At 35.2% G+C, this 23,991-nt stretch overlaps 2 protein-coding genes across 2 annotated transcripts in view; one reads left to right on the forward strand and one right to left on the reverse strand.

Moving 5' to 3' along the window:
- Window positions 1–2,057: 2,057 nt before the first annotated feature.
- Window positions 2,058–17,667, reverse strand: znf143a (zinc finger protein 143a). Its single transcript, XM_077201787.1, has 16 exons — window positions 17,532–17,667; window positions 15,445–15,547; window positions 14,841–14,927; window positions 14,003–14,086; window positions 13,729–13,857; window positions 9,791–9,984; window positions 9,527–9,598; window positions 9,329–9,442; window positions 9,140–9,215; window positions 7,758–7,883; window positions 6,541–6,720; window positions 5,331–5,558; window positions 5,105–5,238; window positions 4,342–4,473; window positions 3,398–3,508; window positions 2,058–2,347 (listed from the first exon to the last, which is right to left on the reverse strand). Exons 2-16 carry the CDS (start codon window positions 15,539–15,541, stop codon window positions 2,264–2,266), a joined length of 1,848 nt encoding a protein of 615 aa, XP_077057902.1. The 5' UTR covers window positions 15,542–15,547; window positions 17,532–17,667; the 3' UTR covers window positions 2,058–2,263.
- Window positions 17,668–19,286: 1,619 nt separating this feature from the next.
- pkd1l2b (polycystic kidney disease 1 like 2b) overlaps window positions 19,287–23,991 on the forward strand; it is a 31,306-nt gene continuing 26,601 nt past the window's right edge. Inside the window, exons 1-4 of the mRNA XM_077201807.1 lie at window positions 19,287–19,610; window positions 20,146–20,304; window positions 22,134–22,319; window positions 23,431–23,541. Of these exons, the coding sequence (XP_077057922.1) occupies window positions 19,313–19,610; window positions 20,146–20,304; window positions 22,134–22,319; window positions 23,431–23,541 (754 nt within the window). The 5' untranslated portion in view covers window positions 19,287–19,312. The remainder of the gene's footprint in view (window positions 19,611–20,145; window positions 20,305–22,133; window positions 22,320–23,430; window positions 23,542–23,991) is intronic.

The raw sequence follows: 23,991 nt of genomic DNA on the forward strand, positions 1-23,991 counted from the left end.
CAAAAGAAAATACTTAATACACTATTTTAAAAAATAATAATATACTATATACTATTTAATTAAAATAATACTATTTTTCATCATCTTATCTCCTCGGAGCAAAAAGAGCTATAAAAAAACTGCAACCTACAACATCTGCATTCACTTCAAGACTTCATCTACACCGTAAAAACTAATTAGTTCAGTTTACTTAAATTAAGGCAACGAGTTTGCACAATTAAATTAAGTAAGTAAGCATAACTTAATTACATCAAGTTCTTCTTACTTAATCTATTTAAGTTTTGTCAACTTAATTCTATCTGTGATCTGAGGAAGTGTACTCCCGGAGTGCATTGCGGCATGAATAAATTAATTGCTTTGTTTTACCATTTTTGGCTTTATTTAACCATTAAAATTGTATTTGCTATCGTTATTGGGGTTATACTGACAAGAGACAGCAAATAAAATTGCAATGGTCTAATTAATTAAAGTATTTTTTTTAAAAAACTTGTTACCATTGTTGTGGTTTGCATGCTGAATGTTGAAGTCTGTGTGTGACTCAAGCAATATTGCAAGATATTGTCACAAATATAGAGGGATTATATCAACCCAATTAAAAGTTTATGCCATAAGTGTTTGCAATTAAAATGTAAAAAGATCATTATTTAACATGATAAACATGTTATACATCATAAATACATTCATTAAGAACATGGAAATAATTTAAGTATAAATACAGTATATATAATATTTATTACTTCACTTCCTTTGAAATCAAATAACTGTGATTTCATGTTGCATCACTGCATCAATTGGAAGAGAATCAGAATGATATAAATTAAGTTTCAAGTGTCCAACCAAATGGAACACTAATCACAATAATGGTGAGGAATTTTCGGTTGATTTTAGGAAATCAACATGAATTTATGAAGTCAACTTATGTGACGTTCTCCCAAAATTTTTAGTTGTATTGACAATAACATTCAACAAGACTGGAAAATTAGCGTATGCAACTAAGAATGATGACTGCAGAAGTGGAAGAAATTAGTGAAAAGTCTATTAAGAATTGCCCCGCTTCAAAAACCATTTGCCCCGCCTGCTTTTTTTTTTTTTTTGCTTTGGCAAAATGGTACTCAAACCAGTCAAGCAATGTTTAATAGGGTTTTCTGAGTAATGAAGGCATAGCATGCAAACAGTACAGATTACTAATTTTTTTTAAGTAAGTTCAACACATTGTCGGAGATTAATTAAAGTTAACTAAACAATAGTTAGTAAGAACAATGTTAGATTTTACAGTGTATAAATAGGAATTAAATGTTGTTATCTATTGTACCAAGCCATGTGTAATTTATACCATCTAAACACATTTTCTTGGATTGTCTGTGCCACTTTCACAGGCAGAAAATGCCACAGCAACTAGTTCATGCTGGGGAAACACTACTTCTATTTATTGCCCTGAAAAACAGGTCTTGTAAATGACCAATTCAAGAAACAACAATAGGAATGAAATCAGAAGCGTACAAGGAGGAAGTTCTGTTTCCAAAAAGTCTGAAGAATTTCAAGTGCTAAGAATCTGCTGATTGTATTTTGGCCTCAAGTCATCTAACAAACAAGTTCTACCGACTGCATTGCTTTACAGTGATTTAATTTTCATAATCTTTACAGTTTTACAGTAGTGACTACCATATAATTTCAATCGCACAGGCCGTTTCCTAACCATGTTTCTTCTAAAAAAGCTAATAGGTAGCTATTGCCCAACTTCACTGCTGCCTTTACTTTTTAATGCCAAAACAATTTTTTGCCCCACCCCACTATGTAGCCTTATATATAGTATGTATCTGAATAAACTAGTGAAAATGCTCGTTTTACATTTTCTAATTTACTACAAAATACTTTATAACTATTCATATTATCAGCATAACACTTTGAATGAATAGTCGAACAGAAAAAATATACTTTGCATTAGGTATGTTGCTTTAATGACATAATGGCACAAACCTTGTGCTCTTCAAGGGAAGAAAGAACATTTGGAGTCGAATCAATGTCATAAATGAGAAATCATCACGACACGCTAAACATCCCCTTCATCTCTTTTTATTTAAAAAATGCAAACAGGTTTCCGCCTTTTAGATATCTATATCAATGTGAACAAAATCTGTTAAAAATCTTTTCATAGTGCACACTGTAACCTCTGTACAATTGCGGTGAAAGGGTAATTACAAAAGTTCATCATTTGTTCATCATTGGAATCACTAGTTACACTAAATACTGAAGGTGAAGGTAGTTAATTGGCCAGTCCTGTTGTTTCTCCTCCCTGTAATGATGATGCTATCCTCAGAGCCTCTTCCAGTGAAGTCTGTTCGTTGAGCTACAAGATAGAATACAACACCTATGCTCAATAATATATACATATGCCCAGCTATACACTTAAAAATCAAGGTCAAAAATAGCATTGGAAAAATAAAAGCGAGTGAAACCATCTAGGCCGGACTAAAGGCTGGAACCAACAACCACAACTTTCATGTCATGGAATTAAATGCACAGGATAATGGGATATCAGTCGTTTTGCCATAACAATTTGTCCCTTGTCAAAGTCATTCGGATCTTTATTCCGGCCCATTTCTCCTGCATCCAACACGTTGATTACGAGAACTGATTGTTTTCTTATCATCTAATCCACCCAGACATTAATATGTGGCCTTGTTAGGAGATGATCCACAATATTAGCTTCACCTGTGACTGGTTATAATGTTTTGGTTCCATCAGTGTATCTATGCTACCTTCAAAAATCAGATGAAGGGATCATCTCAGTAGACAGGAAGTGACAATTTTTGGCCGCAGCCTGTCTGATCCTTAAAAATACAAGGCATCATAAACTTGCCAACTTTGTAAACGGTTACCAGACATTTGTTCCAAACACAACTAAAGGCTAATTCACACTGCACCGACAGACACAACCAGCGCCAACAGACACTTCATCAGGTTTTTTCAGATGGTATGTCGGCGCCTGTGGGTGCTTGTCGCTTGTTTTCACCGATTGAACATGTTCAATTTGTCAGGTCGTGGAAAGTGATGTAGCCTACTAAAATCTGGTGATTGCCCGCGTTGGTCGGTGTCTAAATTCAATGTAGAAACATGCACTAGCCACCAGTTACATGCTTGTTGCAAATCAAAATAATGTTCTAAAATCGGCTCAATATATCGAACATGTTTGATTTCCTACGACTGGATGAAATCATAATCTGAAGTAAAAAAAAATCATGGTCTGTGGCTATCATATGCGATTTTCTGTGAAATTGGTGAAGAATCCAACCATCTAAAATCTGCAGATTGTCTGTGACTAACATCAACTCCTCCAACTGTAAATCAGGCAAAACTCTGGGCAAAAGTCATGTAGTGTATTGCAGACTTATTCTACCTGAACCGCAATCTGTGTGCCGTTAGAAGTAGCCAGAAGTGTAATTGGGTGTGCTGATAACCCATCCTGTATGTTCCTGCAAGATGTTAAATCTGGCATCATAATAGTCATCTGAAGAAAACAGAAAAAAATACATAAAAATATTTCCTATGATCAGTTTATAGAGTGCTGCGGGGGTGATGTATTATAGCGGGCCAAAACCTGGAAAAGAGTTAGCATTATAGCAGTTCTAGTTCCAAAGTCCTGAAGTCAATGTGTTTTTTTAATGGGTTTTTAGTGTGGTGATACCAAGATATTTTCACGTTTTATTCAACAACACAAAAATACATCAGCAATGTCCCCTCGTGATTTTTTTAAATTTTTTACTTGTCTTGAAAAATGCGGTTGCTAACAAGTGGCTAAATGGGACCACAAAGGTTGTAGGGGCCATTAAACATCATCAGGTAAGCTCATCTACTCACTAGTCCACTTTCAAAGCCTCGTGTTTATAATCACGCTCTTGCAAATTATTCTAATTCAAACTTTCAGTTAAAACGTTTTTTTTTTGTTTGTTTTTTAAATAAAGACTGAAACAATTGTCGGAAGCTTAGTGAAGTCATGTGACCATGGTGTAGTGAAGTCATGTGACCATGGTTGTATTTATGCTTCCAGCTGTTCATTTCAGCTGAACATTTTTGTTGGTCAAAGAGCTTATTTTCAGCAATAACCCAAAAGCCAATGGAAACAATGGGTTTTTGTCGATTGGAACCAGAGTGATGCTTACTTCCAGGTTGGCCTTTAAAGAAACATCATCGCAGCACTCTTTATGCACACAGATCAGCATTAGGCAGAATATAGTCTTGTGATAATTCGGAAAGAATCTTTTATGTGTTTGCTGGAAATGAAAACCACACACATGAGAGAACTTGGTTGTCAAATTTACAACACCCAAAAATCCTACACACCTGTCCTTCAGTCCCGTCCTCTGAGACCATCGTCACTGAATGAGCCTCCGCTGAAGACAGCAAAGACTCAGTGGGTGGGAAGGTGATCATACTGCCATCTTGTGTTACCATTGTGATTGTATTTCCAATAGCCTGTTAAAATCACAGGCATAAACAAAACAAAAATATTGAACATATTTTAATTTGACCATTTTTATGATTCATTCATTAATTTATGAAGCCCTTGCAGTTCCTTTAAAAACCCCTAGTTTGGGAAACCCTGACATATTGTAATGTTCAATGCACTTTATATGGTTTATTTAAAAAAAAGGACTACTTTTTCTTTCTCTTTTTTTATTTTTCATATGAATATGGTACAAGATTATCCAATTCAAATCAATGCGATAAACGAGTTAGGTCAAAAGTAATCAAAAAGTAGTTAGATTATATTACCTAAAATTTGTAATGTACTAGATTACTATTATATAATAGATCACTAAATAAAATATGCATCATGTAATTTGTATTCAGTAATGGATTAAGATTTGTAAGTAATTTACCCAACAATGATGGCAGCACAGAAATTAAGTTTTGAAAAGTCACCTGACCAAATTTGCAGTCAGTCTCTAGTGCCACCAACAGTTCAAATGACCACACACAAATCTACTGACTTTTTTCTATGCTGTTAAACATAGTACCACACTTTAATTGGTAGTCTCAGTAAAAGACTCAAAACACTTAATATAAAAACATGTAGATCTAATGAGAAACTTTAGATGTAAACCTGTGATGCTCCATCTTGTGTGATGAAAGTTACATGCTGTTGTTCCGTGACATCAGATACTTCAGGAGCCATTTCAGGACAAGTGTCTTCACACTTCACAGGGCTAACACTCATTGAGGGGTCATCTATAGCCTCTGAATGCAAAAAACAGCCCAGTTCTGCTCATGAAACATCATCAAAATCTGATCTGTATTTAGGATATACTAGATATGTTTTTACAACCAACCTGAAGGGGATTCAAAATAGCCCTCCGACTCCTCTTCTATAGGCTCAGAGTCATTGTGTGCTGTACGTTTGTGCATGACTAGAGTGGAAATCTGCTTGTACGTCTTCCCACAGTGGTTGCACTTGTAGGGTTTACAGGGAGTGTGCACTACATTATGTTTGTATAGACTCGAGTACTCGGTGAATCGCTTGTCACATCCAGGAACTGTGCAAACATACGGCCTCTCTCCTGCGTGTTATGAAGACAATGGTTTAGATATTTCACAAGAGTTGCATTCATAGTTACATTCAGGTTAGGTTACATTTTATTAAGAAAGAGTGCAAACAAATAGTCCACCCAAAATGGAAATTCTGTCATCATTTAGTCCTCCTCACGTCAATGCATTAACTAACATTAACAATGAGCAATACATGTATTATGATATTTATCATTCTTTGTTAATAAAATACAAATGTTCATTGATAGTTTCTGCTATCTCAGGTCCATTAAATAATATTAACAAATACATTGTTTGAGCATAATAACGTATTAGTAAATGTTGAAATTAACAATAACTAAGATTAATAAACGCTTTAGAAGTGTTTTTGTTACACTTTATTTTAAGGTGGTGTTATTACAGTGTAATTACACAAATGAGTAACTGCGTAATATTACTTCATTACATGTAAATACTATAGGGTTATGGTTAATGGTTAGGTTTAGGGTTATTTATTTGTAATTATGCATCATTTACTTTAACTACTACTGTAAGTCAGGCACCATGTGTAACTACGTCACCTTAAAATTAAGTGTTACCGTATGTTTCTTTGTTAGATTGTGTTAACTAATGTAGTTAACCGACATTAACAGAGATCTTCTTTTATGTTCCACAGCAGAAACAAAGTCATACAGGTTTGGAACGACATGAGGGTGAGTACATTTATTTTTAGCTGAACTATCATTTTAATACAATGAAAGGGAATGACGACTGGAGTTAACAAGCTCAGACATGACAAGAAGCACAATGAAAGTGAATTCGTACGATAGCTTTGTTTGAGAACCAGATAAACAATAACAACTCTACATCTAAACAGATCAGCAGCACATCATTCAAAATTTCTCCTTTTGAGTTCCACGTGAGAAAGAATGTCATACAGGTCTGGGACGATTAAAAGGATACGCATTTTCATTTCTAGGTGAACAACCCCTTTAAGGCTAAAGAGCAGCATACCTGTATGGATCCGTATGTGGTTCTTGTAATTCGTTGCGCTGGCAAAGGCCCGATTACAGCCTGGTTCTGGGCAGTGATACGGTTTTTCTCCTGTGTGTGTGCGAACATGCACCTTACAGATGTTTGAGGTAGTGAAGGATCGTCCACAGCCCGGGAAAGGACATAAAAATGGCTTCTCACCTTAAAAGAAAAGAGGTCATATGTAGACGCCCAGGTAATGTGGTGGTACCGTAGTATCATATTGGTAATAAGGCTGCTAATATCAAATCTCCATATCGTCGCTGTTGGGCGGAAACCTTGTATGTCCAAAAACACTACTTTTCAGAAAAAAAAACATACTTAAAAAATAATTAGACACCACGGCGCTGTCAAAGTTGATATTGTGGATTTATATGTGTCATTTTATTATTAACGTTTTACCAAAATCAAGCTCAAATGGAGTTTAATGTTTTTGACCAGCGAATTTCAGACATGTGTTTTGTCTTTCATTAGAGTTGCTGAATCTGAGGGAATCAAACGTTTTCACCAATTAACAGATTATAGAGTTTACTCTAGCTATGTGGACTCTCAGTTTTTTTCTTTCATTTAGCCAAAACCCCATGTTATTAAAGAGGAAGTGCTTCGCGCAGGCAATTTAAGACTATTTAAGTGTTGTTGGCTATCAATCGACAAATGCTAGTCTTCTCCACTCCTCAAATACATAAAACATTACCTTTTTTATATAGCGTTTCTGTTTCTTGAGTAAAGAAAACGCTGTACTTATTCAAAAGAACCAGTTATTTATTTACCCTTGCATTGAAAACAAGCAGAAACGTTCTCAAAAGCGTGCAGCACTTCGTTCACGATAAAGGGTTATGAAGTTTAACTGACAGTTTGAGGAGCCAATGGAGATACAAGGTTTAGTCACAAGCTCTTTTTAACACTTTTCATTGGTTAGATATTTGCAAAAACCACAGACGGACGTAAAGGGTAACCAATAGTAATGATTTATAAAAATATCGAAAAATGGAGACATGAGGTTTCCGCCCGAGAGCGACTATTTGAAACATTGATTTTCTTCTTGTATAATTATTATGCATGCAGCTTTTTGTCTACTATTCAATACCGTGGTATTTTTAACACAGTACTGTGTGATAACTACATTCATATTCAGATAATATAATAAATCCAATAATCCAAGGAATAGATTAAAGATTTTAAGAAGGCAAAGAAAGTACCCGTGTGAATTCTGGTGTGCTTTTGAAGGTCCCCTGAGGTCTTGAAAGATTTTTTACAGTCCAACTCCTGACAGCGGTAAGGTTTTTCTCCAGTGTGTGTCCTGATGTGACTTTTCAAACCATAACCTAAAAGAAAATGAACTACAAGTTATGAATTTACACAGCAAACACGTCAGAAATAGACAACTGCTCAAAAGTTGGGGGTCTGTAAGATTTAAAAAAAATTTTTTTAATACATTTTGTTAGATTGAAAATGTGTAATGTTATAAACAAATGATTACAGTTTAAAGGTACACTATGTAAAGTTTGACCCTTTACATAGTAAAAAACAAAAACAAAACAAAAATGCATGCATTTTGCTGCAGAACATTGTTTTGGTTGTGCTTTGGCTCTGCGTGACTGTGCGGATGAATATGGTTCTCCTGCTGAAGGGATCTCATGCTGAGGACGTTACTGTAGCTTTACACATTAACGGACACAGTACCTCCTTGAAAATAAATTACAGCACAGCACCTCAACAACCATAATGAAATGACCCTTCACAATAGATAATGCTTTACAATGAACTCTGTTAGAGAGCTGCATATGGCAATTCATTTGTTCAATAAAATACCTTACTTACCTACTGAGTAATAAAAACGCCATCTCCGCATCCCTTTTACAACATTTCAAATCTCTCAGTTCTCGCCATCGCCATCTCCGAAGAGCCAAGCCGATGTTGATTCTAGTTTTATTACGAGCTCTATCTCTTTTTTCCAGCAGACTCTCCTCTGTTCACTGTTTGTTTAAAACGGGAGATTCCCCTGAGGTTCGAGATTTCTCACTCATTGTGACAACTAACCTAACCACTCCCACATCATACAGGCATCAAAGCAGAAAGAACAACTTTTCTCTATTTACGGATATGACGAGATGCACATGGTCAGTGGTATGACGTTTTATGACGTATAAAATATAAACACTTATAATAGACTAACCATAGTGAATCAGGGTAAGACAAAAACACATGTATTGATTTAAAATAACTGGTTTCTATTGTAATAAATCTTAAATTGTAATTTATTCCTGTGATCAAAGCTGAATTATCCGCATCATTACTCCAGTCTTCAGTGTCACGTGATCCTTAAGGAATCATTCTAATATGATAATTTGCTGCTCAAGTAACATTTATTACTATCAAATGTTGAAAAAGAGATTCGTCAGGATTATTTGATGAATAGAAAGTTCAAAAGAACAGGTTTTCCTTTGAAATTAAAATATTTTCTAACATTTACAAATGTCTTTCTTTACTGTTTTTCAATGTGATGCATCCTTGTTGAATAGGACACGAAAAAAAAAAATCCTGCTGAGGTGACAAATTGATTTGTAAATCTTTTTGTTACCTGTTGCAAACTTTTTTCCACAGCCAGGTATGTCACAACAGTACGGCTTGTCACCTGTATGCGCTCTTTCATGTACCTGATACAACAAAACACCAGCATGAAATCATAATGCATTACATTTGTAAAGTTGTCTATGGTGAATTACTTTGATTTACAAGCTGATAGGCTCAAATACACAAGCCATATAACCTTCAGATGATTTGCAGTGGTGTAAAGCTTTCCACATCCGTCATAATCACACCGAAAACATTTCTCCCCAGGCTGCTGCACACTACGCCGGATTTCTTGACCCTGAAGCACGATCTAGAGGGAGGGAGGATAAACATTTTTGAGCATCTCCTATTTGGCTGTTGATATTTTTATTTTGCATTTATATTATATTCTAACCTGCATCTCCACAACACCGTGAGGATCATTGGTGATCAGCTCAGAGTTTGTGTACGAGTCCATTTCCTCAATCTGCAGGAAAGAATTCAAGAGTGATCATTACACTTTACAAAAATTATTTTCTAACCAATTTTGAAAAATGATTAGCTAAAAAAAGCCATTTACAATATGCAACACCGTCGCCTAATTTTATATCACCAGCAAAGTCATGGTAAATACATTGTGAGTATCTTTGCATTAGGCCTAGTCATCTTTAAAGGGTACCTTGGTTGTGTACTGCTCCAAAGCATTGATTGTTTCTTGGTCAATGGATGTATCCGTCTGCAAATCTGCTACTGTGCCATTTGTCTGGATGGCCAAAATGGTGTTCGGCTGAGACACCTGAACAGCATGATGGATGTAAGCGGTAGACCCGTCCTCTAACTGCACCGCCTGCAAGGTACTGGGTTCGTATGTATCTGGAAATGCATTAATGACACAAAAAAATTATATGTATATATATATATATATACTCTGCCGTTCAAAAGTTTGGGGTCGGTAAGATTTTTAATGTTTTTAAAAGAAGTCACTTCTGCTCAATAAGGCTGCATTTATTTGATTAAAAATACAAAACAAACCCCAGTAATATTGTGAAATATTATTTCAATGTAAAACAGCTGTTTTCTATGTGAATATACACTCACCTAAAGGATTATTAGGAAAACCTGTTCAATTTCTCATTAATGCAATTATCTAATCAACCAATCACATGGCAGTTGCTTCAATGCATTTAGGGGTGTGGTCCTGGTCAAGAAAATCTCCTGAACTCCAAACTGAATGTCAGAATGGGAAAGAAATGTGATTTAAGCAATTTTGAGCGTTGCATGGTTGTTGGTGCCAGACGGGCCGGTCTGAGTATTTCACAATCTGCTCAGTTACTGGGATTTTCACGCACAACCATTTCTAGGGTTTACAAAGAATGGTGTGAAAAGGGAAAAACATCCAGTATGCGGCAGTCCTGTGGGCGAAAATGCCTTGTTGATGCTAGAGGTCAGAGGAGAATGGGCCGACTGATTCAAGCTGATAGAAGAGCGACTTTGACTGAAATAACCACTCGTTAAAACCGACAGTGTTTCCCCTACAATGTATTCAGGATTTTCAGCGCCGCTGCAAAATCTTTCCATGATCAGCAATATCACGACATTCACTTCATTCACTTACACACCTAAAAACACTGTCATGGCGACCGCCGGCGCTGCATGCGGGGGCTCTGAATCCCCTTGTTAACAAGGAGGAAAGAGCCACATATGGAAATATTTTCGATTAGACTAATGTCACGTTGCCATAAGGGGCCGTTCACATAGCACGTTTTTTTGCGCGTGCAAATTTCAAATGCGGCCGGCGCGGTCGTTTTTTCAAGCGCGCCTCTGTTCATGGTTGCATAGCAACGACAGACGCCACGGGAGAGCAAGCGCTTGTGGAAAGGAGAAAGCGGTACGAACTGCGCTCTCCATGAGGACGAGGAAGTATCACCTACAGCTCATAGTCCTGATAGTTTACGTTAAATCATATTTAATTTTTCAGATGAGTCTACTAAACTTGTTGGTGTCCTTCAGATATCATTCTAATATGATGATAGCTGATGCACTTTTTTTTTTTTTTTTTTTAAGATTTTTTGATTAATAAAAAGTTAAAAAGAACATCATGTAATAATATTTCACTATATTAGGCTACTGTTTTTTCTGTATTTTTGATTAAATAAATGCAGGCTAGATGAGCATAAGACTTCTTGCAAAAACAAAAAATACCCCCACAGTATCATTCAATTACCAAAGAGCCTTATAGATCTTCTTTAAAAAGCCCAGAAAAATTAAGTGCTCACAGATTGGGTGTGGCCTTTCCCATTAAGATAAAATGTTCAATAAATTGTAAATAATCTTTTTCTGGGTTGTGCCGTTTCATTTTTCCCCTAAACAATTTCTAACAAGCTGAAAATGAACACAAAAGAAAACATGAACAATCCTGTCTAAAATTATAAAATGAAGGTTTCTGTTTGTGACTGCAGTTCAAGGTACGTGCTGCTGCAATAATCATGCCTTGAATCAGTTGATGGCATGTCATATTTGTTTTTCTCAAAATGTCCATTTCTATCCACAAAACTTGCCAGAAGTCATGGTTTAAGGGGTTATTTTTAAATATAATAATTTAATCTTACAGGGTGCATGCCACCGGACCCCACCACGCGCGGCTTGGTAACAACCTCGGGCACATAACAGCACCGCTGCTGGAAAAATTTCTAGGGGAAACACTGACCGAGGTATGCAGCAAAGCATTTGTGAAGCCACAACACGCACAACCTTGAGGCGGATGGGCTACAACAGCAGAAGACCCCACCGGGTACCACTCATTTCCACAAATAGGAATAAGAGGCTACAATTTGCAAGAGCTCACCAAAATTGGACAGTTGAAGACTGGAAAAATGTTGCCTGGTCTGATGAGTCTCGATTTCTGTTGAGACATTCGGATGGTAGAGTCAGAATTTGGCGTAAACCGAATGAGAACATGGATCCATCATGCCTTGTTATCACTGTGCAGGCTGGTGGTGTTGGTGTAATGGTGTGGGGGATGTTTTCTTGGCACACTTTAGGCCCCTTAGTGCCAATTGGGAATCGTTTAAATGCCACGGCCTACCTGAGCATTGTTTCTGACCATGTCCATCCCTTTATGGCCACCATGTACCCATCCTCTGATGGCTACTTCCAGCAGGAAATGCACCATGTCACAAAGCTCGAATCATTTCAAATTGGTTTCTTGAACATGACGATGAGTTCACTGTACTAAAATGCCCCCCACAGTCACCAGATCTCAACCCAATAGAGCATTTTTGGGATGTGGTGGAACTGGAGCTTCGTGCCCTGGATGTGCATCCCACAAATCTCCATCAACTGCAAGATGCTAGCCCATCAATATGGGCCAACATTTCTAAAGAATGCTTTCAGCACCTTGTTGAATCAATGCCACGTAGAATTAAGGCAGTTCTGACGGCGAAAGGGGGTCAAACACTGTATTAGTATGGTGTTCCTAATAATCCTTTAGGTGAGTGTATAGTAAAGTGTAATTTATTCCTGTGATCAAAGATGAATTTTCAGCATCGTTACTCCAGTCTTCAGTGTCACATGATCAGAAATCATTCTAATATGATTATTTGATGCTCAAGAAACATTTCTCATTATTATCAATGTTGAAAACAATTATTTACATTTTTATTTCAGGATTCTTTGATGAATAGAAAGTTCAAAAGAACAGCATTTATCTGAAACAGAATCTTTTGTTACATTAAACACGACCGTTCAAAACTTTGGGGTCAGAATTTTTATTCTTAAATAAAAATAAAAATAAATACTTTTATTCATCAAGGAGGAATTAAATTGATCAAAAGTGACAGTAAAGACATTTATAAAGTTACAAAAGATTCTATTTCAAATAAATGCTGTTGTTTTTAACTTTCTGTTCATCAAAGAATCCTAAAAAAAAATGGTACACAACTGTTTTCAACATTGATAATAATCATAAATGTTTCTTGAGCATCACATCATCATATTAGAATGATTCCTGAAGGATCATGTGACACTGAAGACTGGAGTAACGATGCTGAAAATTCAGCTTTGATCACAGGAATAAATTACACTTTACTATATATATATATATATATTCATTCAGAAAACCACTGTTTTACATTGAAATAATATTTCACAATATTACAGGGTTTGGTTTGTATTTTTAATCAAATAAATGCATCCTTAGTGAGCAGAAGAGACTTCTTTTAAAAACATTCAAAATCTTACCGTTCAACTTTTGAACGGCAGTGTATGTGTATATATATATATATATATATATATATATATATATATATATATATATACACTGTATATATAAAGCATGTTCAACTGAATCTTATTTAACATCCTGCACACACTCTTAGAAAAATAGGTTCAGTGGGGTTCTTGACTCAATTTTAGGTTCTATATAAGGAGAAATGTCTTAAATGAGTGCATAATTCTATTGCATATTATGAGAAAAAAAAAATGTTTTTTGACCTTTGATGCATGGAGAGCTCCAAAACAAATTAGGAACCTTTAAAGTAGCATAATAGGGGCAATTTAAGGTTCTATATAGTACTTTTACTTTTAAGAGTGCAACAAAAACAGGAGTAAATGAAAAACCTTTTGTGGTGTGGTGGATGTAAGCAGTAGTTCCATCTTCCAACTGCACAGTCTGAGCATCTTCCAGTCGTAAGCTTTCGTTACCAACAACATCACATACAGACGAGCTTGTCCAGTTATTTGGCTCATCTAGTGAGCATATAATATGGGAAATTAAAAAAGAAACATTATTTGCATATTAACATCATAAGCCCGTTCATAAAATAATAAAAGCTAGATCACTTCCAATGAAACTAACGTGAAGATTTGCTGCAAAACACACAGGAAAGTGTACCTGCTTTTGGAACAGCGATGTGTTGCACATAAGCAGAGGATCCATCCTCTAACTGGAACACTTGTCCTTCAACTATATTGCTTTCTGGGGAAAACAACCAGCACTTAGTTAATACCTCACTCAACAACAACAAGAAATTGAATACCGTATCAACTGTGAATAAATATGAGATTTTAAAAAGAAAGTTAAAAACACTTCCATGGTAGTATGGAAAGTAAAAACATGCACAACACTGATTTGTTTATAAAAAAAAAAGAAGAGAAATACAGAGTTATAGATTGCAGATGCTTTCTGATCAATTTTAATAAACGTTTATTTGAGCAAGATTTTATTTGTTATATTTTCACTGATGATCCAAAACATAACCTGTCACAATATTGTTGATCATCTCCTAACACGGCCACATATTAAGGTCTGGGTGGATTAGATGATAAGCAAACACCATGTTGAATCTATGCCACGAAGAATTAAGGCAGTTCTGAAGGTACTCGGTACTAGCAAGGTGCATCTAATATATATATAGGCTATACACACACACACACACACTAAGTAAAAAATAAAAACTAATAATTTTAAGATCCGGTAGGTTAACTAATTGAAAAGGTCATGGGTTTGATTCCCAGGGAACACATTACTGTTCTTCAAAACGCATACATGCAAATGTTTAATAGAAAATGTAGAAAGAATCTGCAGAACCACAACAACAAAAAATGAAATAACCAACAGATTTGCTAATCAATATGCCAATTTGTTTCTTATAGAAGGTGATGCTAAGCTTTACATGTCAAAGTGTCTCAGGTGAACGATGTTTGTTCAGAATGCATCGTAACAGACGTACCTTGAGGGTTGTGAGGTATATATGCAGTGGAGCCATCTGATAAAGTCACAGCCTGCAAACTGACTGTGTCCATGCTCTGATCACCATCTGAATAATTAACAAGACAAATAGATCATGATGAGTGTAATATGGAGAACACTGCCGTTCAAATGTCTCTTATGCTGACCAAGGCTGCATTTATTTGATAAAAAATACAGTGAAAAATTGTTACAGTTTCAAATAACCCTTTTCTATTTTAATATATTTTAAAATATAATTTATTCTAGTGATGCAAAGCTGAATTTTCAGCATCATTACTCCAGTCACATGATACTTCAGAAAATAGCTCAAGAGACATTTCTTATTATTAACAATATTGAAAACATAATATTTTTGTGGAAACGTCATTGACACATTTTTTTTCTAGGACCCTTTGGTGAATAGAACATTTAAAAGAACATTATTTGTTTAAAATATAATTTTTTTGTATCAATATAAAGTCTTCACTGTCACTTTTGATCAATTTAATGCATAATAGAGTTCGTTTCTTTCGGGGGGGGGAAATGCACGACTTTTCCTTTAATAAAAATTTATAAAAAAAATTTATGAAGTGCGCAGCAGTGACCTGATATCCCCACAGCCTCGGTTAAGCAGAGCGTGACTTCCTGAGCATCATCCTCATGCTGGAAATCTGCTGACTGGTTTATCTGAGCCAACAGCATTATAGCCTAGGAGAAAGCAAACGTTAGGAACACAAATATAACTTTATGATCACATTTAGTAAGAGTTATAAAACTGTGATGAAGTGATGGTCTCAGATTGTATAAATGGTTGATTGTTTGACTAAATATGGTACATGCCCAAAAAAACATAGTGGTACAGTTTATTTAAGGGTATAGAAGGCTGATTGCACTAAACTTTTACAAAACAGTCATGTTTTGTTTTCCCTCAGTTGTAATGTCAAACTAAATAGTATTATTATTAAAATTGTATAATTTAGTTTAAGAAGACAAAAAACTTTATCTATCTGATAGAATGTTACAAGGATTTACAAGATAAATTAAGAATATATCATAACAATATAATAATAACATTATTATAATACAAAAATACTATAACTATTTTCATGGGCGTTTTCCCCTTAAACATAGAGCTACATGGGCTACAGGTCAACATGGGAATAAAACACAATGCTCCGTCATGATATTTCTAGTTTTAGGGTGCTTTGCATATATCTCAGCCGATCTGAAGGATCCTTGAATGGCAGCCTTCGTTTCGCATCCTTCATTCGGCTCATTTAAAGGAAGCATCGAGTGTAGCCTTCGCGTCCTTCAACCACCCACAAACATTAGCATACATTCGACTTCACGAAAAAGAACTGACAGAAAATGAGTCGGCATTGAGCTTGTATGAGATCATTATGAAATTCGGTTTTGGTGTAAATGAATCACTTAACTAACTGCATGAATACTACTGGGAGATTACAGACAGGTTGTCATTCACTGTATTGCATAAATAGAAAGCCAGTATAGATTATATAGTTATATAAAGATTTGTTTATAAAACTAAGTTTTCATTTTGGAAAAGATAGTTTGAGTTGGGAAAAAATCAGAGGCTCAAACGTAGGAAAAATATGCATTTGGTGCAGTTGCTGATATTTATACGCCCAAAAAGTAAGATGATTGATTGTAATGAAAATCAATGAGCTCTTTATAACAGTATAACAGACTACTTACATAAAATGCATATACATGTCAGTTGTAACTATATCTCCCAATATGTCTTAGTAAGATGTTATTTGAATGATTATAGTTTCGTGTAGTTTATATTTTTGGTACAAAACATATAATGCAATTCAATGTAATGATGATTGAGAGATGAACAAATAGGACTAAGCGTTCTTCAAAAGCCTGATGAATCATATTTGATACTCACACATTTTATCATTTTTCTTTTGAAAACAAAAAATGCATTGGTGATCAAGCAAACCTAAGTTGCTTCAGTTCAGTAAGTGTTTATCTTGAAATATTACTAACAACATAGAGTTATTAATTCGTTTACTTTATAAAAATCGTCACTACAAAAAGACACGTGAACCGCGACCTTAAGTGGGACAGTTTTTACAATTATAAGGCCTTTTACTTGCTAAAAGCAAAAGTACTGTCAGAATTCAGATTTTTAGAAATGCATGTATCAAATATGATAAAGTAGGCTTTATAAGGATTTAGATGATATCAGATTTGTTATGAAACGATCATTAACACGATCACAAAATACTATAAACCAGACGTGAAGTTTTACTTCCTTTTCTCAAAAAAGCTTTTGTCCTTCAAATTTGTAGTGTTTTCTAGTCGCCTCAGTAATGCTGCACATGACATTGATTCATCCCAGTTGCTTCTATCATTTGTTAAAATAAATAAATTCATAAATTAGGGTTAATCCACCCTAAGCATAAACATCTTTAAACGCTTGAAAACTGACACATGAAATAGTGGGATTTGAACTCAAAGTAGCTGTTAACCTGCCGCGAAATAGTGTCAGAAAGATGTAAACAAGCCGTACGACACTTACAGTCGATCGCTTTCAGTACAGTGTTTATAAACATGGTGTATTACTACTGCTGATGCCAATCGGATTTACAGTAGCTATGTAGTTCATATCGCCTGATCTATAACATTAATAACAGATGTGGTTGGTGTTTCAGGCACTCACCTCTTAGAAGAACACAAATCTACCAGAAACGGCAAACCGTGTCGAATTATATGTTTAATATTTCCATATATCAATGTCCCTAACATCGGGAAATACAACGGTGTGTTTTGAATTGGTATATTTCTTCTGTGGTTTTAATGTCAGAGAACACAGTGAAGAGGTTTATTCTGCCCCCTGTTGTTCAGGAGTGATACCAGTTAAAGGGATAGTTCACCAAAAAAAAAAATTCTGTCATTAATTACTCACCCTCACGTTCTTCCAAACCAGTAAGGCTTTTGTTCATCTTCAGAACACAAATTAAGATATTTTTGATGAAATCTGAGAGCTTTCTGTCCCTCCATTGACAGCAACGCAACTACCACTTTGACGCTTCAAAAAGTTCATAAAGAGATCATAAAACGAATCCATTTGAATTGAGCGGTTAGTCAAAATTTTCTGAAGAGACTCGGTTGCTTTATATAATGAACAGATTTAATGTTATTTAATGAATGAGCTTTTATTCACATATAAATATTCATCAACTCATACATCAGTTGTGTAAATGTAAGTATTTTTCTCAGATCAAACAAAAGTCCTCATAGTCAAAAAAATGTGACTAAAAAAACAATTACAAAAACACCTATAGATTTTCAGGACAAACTTAGGGTAGGCTACTATGTTTACACGACAACTATATAAGTTTTTCCTTTGAGTTAAGACCACACCACTGTCAAAACGATCCCCATTCACACGGATCCGCGAAAACGACTAAAAACGCTGTATTCTTCTGCCAGGCCATTAGATGGCGATGAAACACTATAGACTGAACACGTAATACGCATGTGCAAGACGTCATCGTCTTCAGAGATTCGCCTTTTTGTTGTTTACATGGAGACCGTTTTCAAAAACTTGTTCTTTGAAACCCATTTTCAAAAGTTTGCGTTTTCAGCCAGCCAAAACGTTTTTGTCGTGTAAATGAACGGCCAAAAGGCATAACAAGTTTTTAGTTAAACAGTGTCATGAAAAGTGCAAGTTTTTGAAACTGGTCTCCGTGTAAACAACAAAAACTTGAATCTCTGAAGACGATGACGTCCTGCACATGCGTATTACGTGTTTAGTCTATAGTGTTTAATCGCCATCTAATGGCCTGGCAGCAGAATACAGCGTTTTTAGTTGTTTTCGTGGATAAGTGTGAATGGGGATCGTTTTGACAATGGTGTCGTCTGTACGCAGAACACTCACAGGAAAAACTTCTCCATTTTAAGCATATCGTTGTCGTGTAAACATACCCGAAGTTGATTTGAGAAAGTCTACCTTGCTGGGGGGGAACAGCTAAAACCAGCCTAGTTGTCTGGTTTTGGCTGGTTTTAGAGGGGTTTTGGACACTTTTTTTAGCTAACCTGACTGGTCTTAGCTGATCAAGCTGGGAGACGAGCTAAAACCATCTCAACACCAGCTTGGCCAGCCTGAGAGGCTGATGTGACAATACCATTTACTTCATGATGGTGGACTGATTTGTGAAACACTGAGCTGGAACTACCCTAACTTTTGCAGTGCCTATCCAATGACTGTGCGTCACTCTGTGGGTAAAGGCTGGCTTATCTACTTGATCTAAATGAACATTGCCTTTGTTTGTATAAAAACACAATATGCATCCATTAGGCTATTACATCAATGGGTTTTGTTTGAGAGCCAATCAATAGACTCATCTGGAAAGCTGGTGCGTTTTTGGTAGCGCTCAAAACCCTTTATATAGACAAAAACACCAGGATGCTTCTTCTAGTCTTCATGTATGACTAGAGATGGATGGCAGACTCTTTACTTCGCTTTTTCTGATCATCTTAGCGTGTGACGAAGCAGGACCTGAAGGTCTTTCCTGCCCAGAGCACCAACAGGCTTTCGAGAGCTCCTGCTATGAGTTTGTGGGCCTGAAGCGCAGTTTCCTCAGTGCTCAGGCTTGGTGTGAGCGGGACGGTGGGCATCTGGCCTTCATCCAGAGTGATGCAACCCAGCAATTTCTCCAGAAACACCTGCAGTCGGAGCAGGACTGGTGGATAGGACTAGTGTCTACCTCCATCAACCTCACTCTGGACACGGAAGGTACATGGTGTGACGGCACTAGATTATTGCGAAAGCTTGAATTAATGCTGCCCAGCGATGGTTTAGTTGAAATATTATGGCTTTTCTATTATTTAGCAATAGTAAGACATTTAGGCTAAAATATTTTGGCCTAAATGTATGTATTAGACCTACAATTTTCCATCTATTTGGATTAGACATCATAAACTAATAAAATGAATTTGATGCACATTTAAACAGCTTTAAACTGAATGTGTTTTAAACAACCAGGTTTATATATTTGTCATTAATAAATCCTTTTTTTTTTTCAATTTCAAACATATTGTTTGCCCATATTTTAACCACGTTCATCCTTTTTAACTGAATAAATGTAATTGTTTTCACAATAAAACGATTTGTGCTGATTCTAAGCAATTTGAATAAATGCATTTTGAGAATATGATTTTATGACTGACATGAAATCAAATAAATGCAAATGTTTTATAATCAATTCCATGACTTTTTTAGTAGAGATAGAGAAATCATTTGACCTGCATTAACTTTGCATTGTCCTCAGATGGCTTGATCTGGTTAGATGGTTCGGATGTGATTTACTCAAACTGGCTCAGTGAGCCGAGGCCGGAAACTGGTTGTGGCCACATCAACACACACTCTGGATCTCACTGGAAGATCAAAAGTAACTGTAGTCAGGAATATTACTTCATTTGTGAGTTTGGTGAGTTTTAAGCTTTCTTTCTTTTTACATAGTGTTTTTTTATATAGATATGTTTAATAATATTTAAAGTATTTTAAAATGTTATATGCTCGTTTGTTTTATTCAAACTAAAAAAAAAACAAGTATGTAATATGAATAAGTCCGACTAGATTGAGTAACTGTAGTCAGCTGTGGCCACATCAACACACACTCTGGATTTCACCGGAAGATCACAAGTAACAGTAGTCAGGAATATTACTTAATTTGTGAGTTTGGGGAGTTTTACACTTTTTCCCTAGTATTTATATATAATTAACCATAACAATATAAGTATTTTAATATATTGGTATGCTCATTAGTTTTCAGTGTTGGGGTAACACATTACAAGTAACGTGAATTATGTAATCAGATTACTTTTTTCCCAATAACCACAGCGGATTACTTTACAACAAAATATGTTACTTTTTCAAATATGTAACACATGTTACTTTTTCCCATTTATTGACTGACAGCTCTCCTGTCCATGTTGAGAGAACTCTTGAGTAAGTGCAGAGGCGTTGTGTGCGCTGTGTGTGAACATGATTCTTAGTTCTAGACTAAATGTGAGCATTTACTCATCTCACTTGCAGAAAAACAGATGCAGTATTCTTCAAAATGAATAAAAACAGTGAATTGCAAACTCAGAATATCACGTGAACCCGCAGTAATAAAACATGTTAAGTAACACAAATATACTTTATGTATTTAATCTCACTTTATTAACCAAAGTCTTTGCTGCAGACCTTTGATGATCCAATTCAGCCATATAAGCAAGAATGACTTTAGGTAAACATGATAACATCACATTTGTGTTTCCTTTTTTTGCTGAAGTAAGAGTGTTGAACTTTATTATCCTTTTGGTGTGAAATGGCGATTGCATTTGCCAAAAATAGATTTTTTTTTTCTAATAAAGCAAACAACCAAGTCCAGCCCAGGCATTAAAAAGCAATGCAAAAGTAACATAACATTACTTTCCATACAAATAACTAAGTAACGCAATTAGTTACTTTTTTAGGGAGTAACACAATATTGTAATGCATTCCTTATTAAAGTAACTTGGTAACACTTTACAATAAGGTTCATAAGTTAACATTAGTTAATGTATTAACCTATATGAACCATGAGCAGTACATTTGTTACAGTATTTTTTAATCTTTGTTGATATTAGTTAATAAAAATACAGCTGTTCATTGTTTGTTCATATTAGTTCACAGTGCATTAACTAATGTTAACAAATACCTTTTAGTTTAATAACGTATTAGTAAATGTTGAAATTAACATTAACTAAGATTAATAAATACTGAAGAAGTATTGTTAATTCGTAGTTCATGTTATCTAAGGTAGTTAACTAATGTTAACTATTGAACCTTATTATAAAGTGTTACCAGTAACTTTCCCAACACACAAATTAAAAAAAGACAAGTAACGGTATGTATAAATGTATGAATAAGCCTACTTATATTGAGTAAATGTTGTCAGAGATTCTATTTAATTTGAGTTTAGTGTGTTTTACGCTTTTCTTCTTTTTTAATATAGTATTTATAATTAAGCATAAAAAATAATGGACGTTTTTGAATTAGTATGCTCATTAGTTCTGTAAAGTGAGTATTATAAATAAGCCCAATTATATTAAGTTACACCAATAAAATAAATTCATTATTTACAACGTGTAAAACAACAGAAAACAATGTTACTCCAAAGACATTTGGGTATCTTAATTGTATGCCTGAGAGAAAAAAAACGTTCATTTGAACATTATAAAGGCATTTTTACTAGAAACATAAAATGTAGTTTTAACAATGTTTCTGTAGAACTGGGACGCTCTCTGTCGTGTATGGACAGCACTATCCTGCAGTGTGGCTCAGATCAGGTGATCGAGGTTGACGAGAGTTTCTACGGCAGAAAGACGCCACATTACTGCAGGAACAACATGTCAAGCTCTCGCACAACTTCACCACAGCAGTGCAGCTGGATCGATGTGCGGGATTTAGTCGCAGGTACTGGACGACACTGGCAAAAAAGTTCCAAAACAAACCAAAAATCTAGTGTTATTAAGTTTTCTGGCATTTGGGAAAAAAATTACATAAAATACATAAATATGGCGCAATAATTCAGTGCCATGGTATCAAAGCACCTGATGCACTGTATGAAACTACATTGCAGGTGTTTAGTACATATAGGTAATCCGAGAGCATCCTTTTATTTCTAAACCTTTAATGAGTCTTAGTGTCTCCACCTGTCAAGGACAAAAAGTGCTTTTGTGTGGTGCTTGTGAATTGATGCTCTTTTTCTGACTTCTTTCTTTTAATTCGAATGCAGAGCAAACAATATGAAATCTAAAAGGCAAACAGAGCTTCAATGAGCTTTCTTTTACCTGAATATGTAGGGTTTAGGTTTAATATTACATCATAACACATGTAAAGCTGGAAAACAAAGCGAACTTGGAAAAAAAGACCAATGTATTGATGGTTCAATAGGAACTAATGGACCTGAAAAAGTCTCATAAAGAGAACTTGGAAAAAAAGAACAATTTATTGATAGTTCAATAGGAACTAATGGACCTGAAAAAGTCTCATAAAGCGAACTTGGGATAAAAGACAAATGTATTGATAGTTTAATAGGAACTAATGGACCGGAAAAAGTCTCATAAAGCGAACTTGGAAAAAAAGAACAATTTATTGATAGTTCAATAGGAACTAATGGACCTGAAAAAGTCTCATAAAGCGAACTTGGGATAAAAGACAAATGTATTGATAGTTCAATAGGAACTAATGGACCTGAAAAAGTCTCATAAAGCGAACTTGGAAAAAAAGAACAATTTATTGATAGTTCAATAGGAACTAATGGACCTGAAAAAGTCTCATAATTAGGCTAAAGAATTGTGAGCATATTCATTTGTGAACATAAATATTTACAGAGGATTCAGGCAATCTCTTTGTGAAGATGATTCTTCTGTTTCAATAGTACTTTACTGTTGTTGTCAAAGTGCTTAGTGTTTAAAAACCATTGAGAATTTCTGCATCTATTCTTTTACTACATCTCAGTAATGCTGTTTTGATTGGCTACAGTGATGAATAGTACTGATGAGGTTTGTTGTTGCCTTCCAAGAGCTGTGTAACGGACAGCAGGTTTGCACGGCTGTGGCAGATGTTTCATCTTCCGGAGAGCCGTGTCCTGACCTGGGAAGTTACCTGTCTGTGGAGTACCACTGCAAAGGCCGTGAGAGCTCTTTTATATTCTCTAACGTACAGTATCAACCTTATTTTTTCAGTAAAAAATAGTCGTGCTGTAAACGGTAAAACTATATGCGCTACAAAGCCAGCATATTTTAATGGAAGTCCAAAAATCATGCTTTTGTGAATCATAATTATTATGATATTATGGCTATACAGTAAATCTATTCGCGCTACAAACAAGTGAGTTTTTACAAAAGCCCATTTCTTCCTCATGAGAAAAAAAATTGTGCTTTGGCAAAACCTAATTTTGACATAATAAGTCAAGTTACATTTTATTTTAAGGCTGATGTAGTTACATTGTACTTACTCAAATAAGTACTGAGTAATATTAATCAACTACATGTACTTACTATAGAGTTACGGTTAGGATTTGATTTAGGGTTAGTTACTTGTAATTATGCATAATTTACTGTTATTACTATAGTAATAAACA

This window comes from Siphateles boraxobius, unplaced genomic scaffold (genome assembly GCF_051911475.1).
Source record: "Siphateles boraxobius isolate OS27281-9 unplaced genomic scaffold, OSU_SipBor_1 48, whole genome shotgun sequence".
NCBI lineage: Eukaryota > Metazoa > Chordata > Actinopteri > Cypriniformes > Leuciscidae > Siphateles > Siphateles boraxobius.